The sequence below is a fragment of the Rattus norvegicus genome, chromosome 10 (assembly GCF_021556685.1).
Source record: "Rattus norvegicus strain SHRSP/BbbUtx chromosome 10, alternate assembly SHRSP_T2T, whole genome shotgun sequence".
NCBI classification, from domain to species: Eukaryota; Metazoa; Chordata; class Mammalia; order Rodentia; family Muridae; genus Rattus; species Rattus norvegicus.
The window spans coordinates 107,571,863-107,580,183 of record NC_141543.1 but is presented as its reverse complement, the minus strand read 5'-3'; the positions used below and the strand labels follow the sequence as shown (position 1 = coordinate 107,580,183).

At 45.7% G+C, this 8,321-nt stretch overlaps 1 protein-coding gene across 1 annotated transcript; it reads left to right on the top strand.

The window, feature by feature from the left end:
- Positions 1–5,837: 5,837 nt before the first annotated feature.
- H3f3b (H3.3 histone B) lies at positions 5,838–8,070 on the top strand. The gene is given in 4 exon segments (NM_053985.3): positions 5,838–5,968; positions 6,348–6,485; positions 6,591–6,744; positions 6,833–8,070. Coding segments are annotated over 3 exon segments (411 nt in total). The 5' UTR covers positions 5,838–5,968; positions 6,348–6,357; the 3' UTR covers positions 6,962–8,070.
- The last annotated feature ends 251 nt before the right edge of the window (positions 8,071–8,321 follow it).

The following is an 8,321-nucleotide window of genomic DNA, read 5'->3' as shown; positions in this document are numbered from 1 at the left end:
GAAGTTGTCCTCTGACCTCCACATAGGTCCACACTGCCCTCTCATACACACACCATGCACACAGAAGCAATAATAAAGTGTCCATCACAGATGTTCTACTTCCTACTGGGCCTTGTTGTCGATCTTCAGTCTATGTCAAATTCTTTTTTTTCTTTTTCTTTTTTCTTTTTTTCGGAGCTGGGGACCGAACCCAGGGCCTTGCGCTAAATTCTTTTTTTTTTTTTTTTTTTTTTACCATTTTTTTCCCCCCCGGAGCTGGGGACCGAACCCAGGGCCTTGCGCTTCCTAGGTAAGCGTTCTACCACTGAGCTAAATCCCCAGCCCCTAAATTCTTTATTTTTAATTTTTGGTTTGTGTAGGATCTTCCTTATGCAGCCCCAGCAGACTCCAGGCGTGCACCACCACACCTAGTCAAATCCATTGTCTTCAAACCCCCTACTGTTTTGTTAAATGAGATCAAGATAGTTTATAATTGCCTCATTAAAGAAACGCACCCGGGCTGGGGAGTAACCGTTGGTGTAAGCGAGCCTGAGCTGAGTCTTCAGCAGCAAAATAGATGTGTGTAGGGTCACTCTCTATCAATTCCAGCACTAACGGGGGGGGGGGGGGGGGGGGGGCGGGGGCGGGAGCGGCAGGATCAGGAATCTCAAATCATCTCAGTTATAATGAACCTGAGGCTAGGGCAAGACCCTGGTTGGGGGAGGGGAGGGGTGGCGGGGAGAGACCCACTGAGTAGGCTCAGGGCTAAAGGTACTTGCTACCAGGCCTGAGATCTCAGTTTGATGCCCCGTGTGGTGGGAGAAGAGACCAGGCTCCATATTTGTACTGTGGCACCAATAAATAAGCAAAATATAATTTTAAGACCCTTTTTAATCCAGGCAGTGGTAGTTCATTCCTTTAATCCCAGTGCTCAGGAGGCAGAGGCAAGTAGATCTCTGGGTTCCAGGCCAGCCTGATCTACAAAGTGAGTTCCAAGACAGGCAAAATTACAGAGAAACCTTGTCTTAAGAAACCAAAATCAGGGGTTGGGGATTTAGCTCAGTGGTAGAGCGCTTGCCTAGGAAGCGCAAGGCACTAGGTTCGGTCCCCAGCTCCGAAAAAAAAGAACCAAAAATAAATAAATAAATAAAAATAAAAATAAAAAATAAAAAATGAAGCTGGGTGTAGTTGTTGGTGCATACCTTTAATCTTAGCACTTGGACACAGAAGACGTGGATCCCTGAGTTTGAGGTCAGCCTGGTCTACATAGCAAGTTCCAGGATAGCCAAATACCAGTGAGATCCTCTCTCAAAGACACAAGGGGAGGGGAGACGCTCATTTCGGATAACCTTAAGGTTGAGTGAGGGTGGGGTAAATGGAAATTGTTAGTTTTTGATCTGGTTCTGTGAAACCTCTCACTGGAAGCCGATCTGTCAGCTTGCAAAGCCGACAAACCGGTCTTCCCTAAACGGGCTAAGTCAACTGTTTTGCCACTAGAGGTAACTGAAGACGAACAATTGCATAAGGACAAATAGAAATGAACGGCTTCTTCTTACGGCGAAATCCAAGGAATCGATTTAGATGCTGTCCCTTGGAATCCCCAGGTGTGAAGTCACTGCAGAACCCTCATCTCGTAGATTTAATTTTTAATGATAAGAGTTTATATCAGGAGCACGTACTGTATAATTAGAAGATGATATCATCCAAATTACTTAATTTCCTGGAGAGGAAATCGAAACCTGGGAAAGTTAGGCAACTCGCAGAAAGTCACTCGGCAAGTTCACAAGGAACAGGGACAGGACAAAAACAGGACAGCAGCCCAGATGGTGCTGTGCTTCCTGTCGCTCTGATGGCAGTGGTGCCTTGGGATCAGGCCCAGGACCTCACCTCAGCACCTCAGGCAAGTGCACCCAGCTCAGGACCCTCCCCTTGGTTGTCAGATGTTGATCACACTGTACTTTCAGCTCCTCCCCTTTCCCTTGCTGCCCCCCCTCCCATTGGTCAATTCAGGAAAGAAAAAACAAAACAAAACAAAACTGTAACTCTCCACGGAAGGATTGATGTGCTTCTCTAGTCTCTCCTCGATGGATGAATGAATCACACCCTCACCTTGTTCTTTCCTGTATCAGGCTTTAGATTTCCTTTGAAAAGTAATAAAACCTAGAGAAAAATAGCTGGGTAATTTTTTTCCACAAATGCATGTGATCCTAGCACTAAAGCAGAGGCAGGAGGATTGCCACAAATTGAAGACCATCCTGGACTACTTGTGTGGGAGCCAGGCATAAGAGTCAGATGGAGCACTGTGAGTCCAGTCATCATAGTGGTGAAGGGAAAAAGAAGAGGTCGGAGGGGAGGGAGAGAAAAGGAAGGAGGAAGGAAGGCAGGCAGGCAGGCAGGCAGGCGGGCGGGCGGGCAGGTGGGCGTGGTAGCACAGGCCTTTAATCACAGCATTCGGAGACAGGCGATCCCTGAGTCTGAGGCCAGCCTGGTCTGCTGAGCCAGTTCCAGTACAGGCAGTGTTACACAGAGAAACCCTGTAGATGGATGGATGGATAGACAGAAGTCAACCTGAGCTGCTCGAACCCTATCTCCAAGAACAATAACAAATTAGGTATAATAATCAGAGCTGTATGGTACTTGTTAAGAGAACTCCAGAGCCAAGTGTGGTGGATCTCACAATCTCACCCCTCAGAAGACTGAGGCAGGAGGATAGCCACAAGATCAAGGCATACTGGCATACATAATGATGCTCAGGATACCCTGGGCTACTGAGCGAGACACACAGGAGCAGGCACGTGGCCTGCCTCACCCATCTGAAATCCCAGACTCTGGAGGCAAAAGCAGTATCTCTCTTGGGGGGTTCAGGGCCAATCCGACCTAATTAAGGAGGCCCAGTCTGAAAAACTCACGGAATCAGGGTGCAGCTCAGCAACTAAGCGCTCACTCAGCTAGGACTAAGCTCGGGAGCATTACCAAAAGAAATCGCCTAAATGTTTAAAACTTTGGGAGGAATTATCTGATCAGAGACTGCGTCCAAGATGCCTCTTCCTTCTTTTCAAACCATGCATTTTCTATGCCACTAATACTGCTACACGTTGACCTTGGGGCCAGCTGTAGCACGGGAGACCCTGTCACACAACTGTTTCTTGAGATTCGCCTCGTCAAATATTCAGCTGTTCCTACCGTGAAACAAGTTAACTCGAGAGCTGACAGCGTTCCATCCTGAGAGCTTCCGAAGAGGACATGCACTTTCTTCTTTTGTGAACAGGGTTTCACTATATAGACCAGGCTGGCCTTGAACCCACAAAGATGCTCTGCCCATGGAATGCTGGCATCGAAAGCCTCCTTCCAAAGAAGACCCCCAACAAGCACGAGTTACAGATCTGTGGGAAATGTGTTCTCCACTGTGTTGGCACAGGAAGGAACGCACATGTTAACACACATACGACCTTAGCTGTGACTCCTCTTTCTAGAGTCATTATGGTTTTCACATATGTCTGGTTATGGCAGTGCCCTTGGGTGCCTGAGACAAGATGGTGATATAAGGCCAGCCTGGGTTACAAGTGAAGATTAAGTCTTAAATAAACCAATCAATAATTACCTGTGGTGGTCACAGCTGTAAGTCCCGCACTTAAAACCACCAAGGCAGGAAGATGGGGACTTGCCGGCAGCCTGTCTCGATCTTCTGGGCTTTGACTGGTAATCCTTAAGCTTGCTTTGGTCTCTTATATTTGATTATTTTAGTATACTGAAGACAGTTCAGTAAGCAAGAGTAAAGACTGGGATTTTTTTTTTTTTTCTGAGACAGGGTTTCTCTATGCAACCCTAGCTATCCTGGAACTTGTTCTGTTGACCAGGCTGGCCTCAAACTGGAGGATCTGCCTTGGAGCCCTGACACTTTCCCAACCCCAATCCCTCCCCCAAGAGTGATATCTTTAATAATGCTGGAGACATACATGGTGGCTCATAACCAACCATAAATCCAATGCCCTATTCTGACTTCTGTGGGCACCAGGCAAAACATTCATACACATAAAATAAATAAATCTAGCTAGGCGTGATGGCATACACCTTCAATCCCAGCATTTGGGAGGTAGAAATAGGCGAAACCCTAGGTTTTAGGCCAGCCTGGTCTACAGAGCAAGTTCCAGGACAGCCAAAGCTACACAGAGAAATCCTGTTTACAAAATACAAAACAAAACAATCTAAAATATTAGTGTTTCTAAAATCTGTCAGGTTTTTGTCAGAAATAATAATTAGCAAATATTACATGAGGAAACCCACTCTTTAAATTTTCTTCTTATGGACATGATACCCTCTTGGGATTGTTGCCTCTCCCGGTGTATTTATTTCAGGCAGTTGAATTAAATAGTTCGAGGAATATACAATCAGGTAATCACTTCTACTTTGGTTGGTTTTTTTTTGTTTGTTTGTTTGTTTGTTTTTTAGACAGAATCTCACTAAATAGCTCTGGCTGTTCTGTAATTCCTGTGTAAACCAGGCTGGCCCCAAAGTCACTTGCCTCTGTCTCCAGGTTGCTGGCATTAAAGAAATGTGTGTGCCATCGTGCCCAACAACTTCTTTTTTTTTTTTTTTTTTTTTTTGTTCTTTTTTTCGGAGCTGGACACCAAACCCAGGGCCTTGCGCTTCCTAGGCAAGCGCTCTACCACTGAGCTAAATCCCCAACCCCCCAACAACTTCTTATTAACTCTAAGTACGTTGAAATAAAATATTTTGAGATGGCCTGAATTAAACATACAAAAACATAGGGCTCTGTTGTTTTGTTTTGAGACACGGTCTCACTCTGTAGCTTTACCTGGTCTTGTCCTGCCCTTCAACTGCCATGGATTTGCCTGCCTCCAGAGTGCTGGGAGTAAAGGAATGATCCATTTTCTTTTGTATTTTTTTTTTATTGAAACAGTGTTTTCCATATCCCAGACTGACTTTGTATTATGTAGCTATGGATGACCTTGAATTTTGGATGCTGCTTCCATCTCCTAATATTACATGTGAGCACTGGAGAAAAAAAACCCCAGGATTTATAAAAGTAGGTCTGCTTGGCTTGGAACCCTCCATGTGGATCAAGCTGGCCTCATATTCACAGAAATCTGCTTGCCTCTGAGCCTCCTAAAAGCTGAGATTAAAGGCCTACACCACCACCAAACTCTGAAATAATTTTTTGAATTTTTATTCTTTGTATCTATTACCCTTCCCCACCAAACAATTGCTCTATGCTTTAAAATGTGTGTTTACAGTGCACAAAACACTATATGCTGTAACATGACTGACTGTATTACATTTCTCACAGTATACTAAACGATCAAAATTACAAAAAGTAAATTATTCAGGGAATAATTGTATTCTGCATTAAAATTATTATTATTATTATTATTATTATTATTATTATTATTATTATTTATTATATTTATGCAAAATCTCTGTAAAACGGTCTCTTGATGTAAAAAAATCGTAGACTCTCGCGGGCCCGACTTTCTTTAATTCCAGGAGACTAGTGCAATTCATTTGCATTGACTTTCTATTGTAGAGCTTTGGAACCAAGAGAAGGATCCAAACATAGCTCCATTTTGTCCAATCAGAAGGGCTGCTTAGTGCTAAACTCTGATTCGTCTATTTCTCTTTGCATCCATCCAATCATGAAGCAACTTTAACAGCCAATCAGTGGCCTAAACACCAGCCAATCAGGAAACGAGCCCGAAGTACGGCCTTTGTGTCGGGAGATGTCAGCGCGTCGGCGAAAGCTCCCGCCAATCGAAAAAGTCGTTGGTGTATGCAAATAAGGGTTCTGTGACGCACTGACGCAGCGTGAAGCGTCTCTATAAATATGGAGGCGTCGGGGGGCTTGGAGCGCAGAGCGGTTTGGTCGTTCGTTGGAGGAGCTTCGTCTTGTTCTGCTCTGCGATTGCGGCGCTTGTTCGAGCGCTTACAGCGGCGCGTCGGTCCCAGCAAGGGCCTCAGACTTCAGCTTTGGGTGAGTTCGCGGTTCTGCCGGCGGCTGAAGGCTCCGCGGCTTTGGGGACCCGCGGTCTTAGGCAGCCGGCGGTCGGAACGGTGAAACAGCCTGGGAGGGCGGGTTGGCCGGGAGGTTGGGTTCCGCCACCACGGTCCTGTCTACTTCCCGGTGGTGACTCACAGGTCCCGACGCGGGGTTCCCGGCTGCCCGTGGAGCGGGAAGTGGCTCCTCCCCGCGCTCCCCCTCCCGGGGGAGGCCGCGGCTCGGCGCAGCCTGAGTCATTAGGGGAGGGGGAGGAGGCGGCGGCGGCGGCGGCCGCCGCCATCTGCTGCGGCGAGGAGGGGCGCCTGGCAGCGGGAGCCAAGTGACCTGAGCTTGAACGTCGCTTGTCTCGCAGGTGAGAGAAGATGGCCCGAACCAAGCAGACCGCTAGGAAGTCCACCGGAGGGAAAGCCCCCCGCAAACAGCTGGCCACCAAGGCGGCCCGGAAAAGCGCGCCCTCTACTGGCGGGGTGAAGAAACCTCATCGCTACAGGTAGGCAGAGAGCTGGAAACAATGACTTGGCCGCCGTCTTCTGGAGCCGGCGCTATCCCCTCTTCTCCCTGTCCGTTGACGCCCTCCTTTCTCTGGTGACCGCAGGCCCGGGACCGTGGCTCTAAGAGAGATCCGTCGTTACCAGAAATCGACTGAGCTGCTCATCCGGAAGCTACCCTTCCAGAGGTTGGTGAGGGAGATCGCCCAGGATTTCAAAACCGACTTGAGGTTTCAAAGTGCAGCCATCGGTGCCCTTCAGGTAAAGGAACAAAAGGCTTTGGCACTGCGGGCGGCGGCTCGATTGCTCCAGTGGGGAGTGTTAATGCTGTGGCTCTTGTCCTCAACAGGAGGCTAGCGAGGCATACCTGGTGGGGTTGTTTGAAGATACCAATCTGTGTGCCATCCACGCCAAGAGAGTCACCATCATGCCCAAAGACATCCAGTTGGCTCGCCGGATACGGGGGGAGAGAGCTTAAGTTGAAGCGATTTTTATGGCATTTTGTAGTAAATTCTGTAAAATACTTTGGTTTAATTTGTGACTTTTTTTGTAAGAAATTGTTTATAATATGTTGCATTTGTACTTAAGTCATTCCATCTTTCACTCAGGATGAATGGAAAGAGTGACTGTTCACAGACCTCAGTGATGTGAGCACTGTGGCTCAGGAGTGACAAGTTGCTAATATGCAGAAGGGATGGGTGATACTTCTTGCTTCTCATGATGCATGTTTCTGTATGTTAATGACTTGTTGGGTAGCTATTAAGGTACTAGAATTGATAAATGTGTACAGGGTCCTTTTGCAATAAAACTGGTTATGACTTGATCCAAGTGTTTAACCATACATCACTGTGATAGAATGTGGGCTTTTTCAAAGGTTGAAGATACAAGTTTTAGCCACAGTGTAACAGTTTCCTTTAAAAAAAAAAAGTAAACCTGGCAGCTATAGAATACACTATGTGCATTTATAATAGCTATTTTATATATTGTAGTGTTCAACATTTTTAAATTAAATGTTTTACATTCACAAGTGGTGGGGAGTCTTGTCGTTAAGGTGTGTGTAATTTAGTCCAGTTGGTATTTCTGACTAGACTGCATTTGTTTTTAACAAAGTAGAAGAATGCTATGCGTATTAAACCTTGCATAAGTCCTCATTCTACCACATGTTCACTAACCCCTGACCCTCTGGCTGGTAACACAAAACACTAACGGGGATTTTCTTTAAGGGCTCTAGAGTAAAACAACAAGCTATTCACACCAGCATCATCTGTTCCTAATCTAGTTAGTGAGCTTTTCATTGTGTTTGGTCTTACGCCTAGACTGAGTTTGGTTTTGTTTTTAATCTTTAAGGGGGAAAACTGTACAAGGTTTGCTTTTCCTTGTGGAGTTTATAAACATGGGGGTAAGAGTACAGCTTGAGCTTATTGGACTCTGCCAATGAAGATGGGTTAGGTTACACCTGGTTACTATCCTGGCAAAAAAATCCCTTTTATAGAGATGGCCTTCAAGTGGTTTTTAAAAGTATCCTATTGAAGTTTTTAGGTCAATTATGTATGTTGACTAAATTTACAAATAAACTTGTTTATTCAACTAAGTGTCAAACCTAAATTTGACTATACAAAGCATTTCATACATTTGATATCTAGATCTTAGTTCCAGCTTTTTGCTTGGTGGAAAGGATATTTAACTATAGAAAGCATATGGGGGTTGGGGATTTAGCTCAGTAGTAGAGCGCTTGCCTAGGAAGCGCAAGGCCCTGGGTTCGATCCCCAGCTCCGAAAAAAAAGAACAAAACAAAAAAAAAAAAAGCATATGAACAGCCAATATACTAAAAGTGGCAT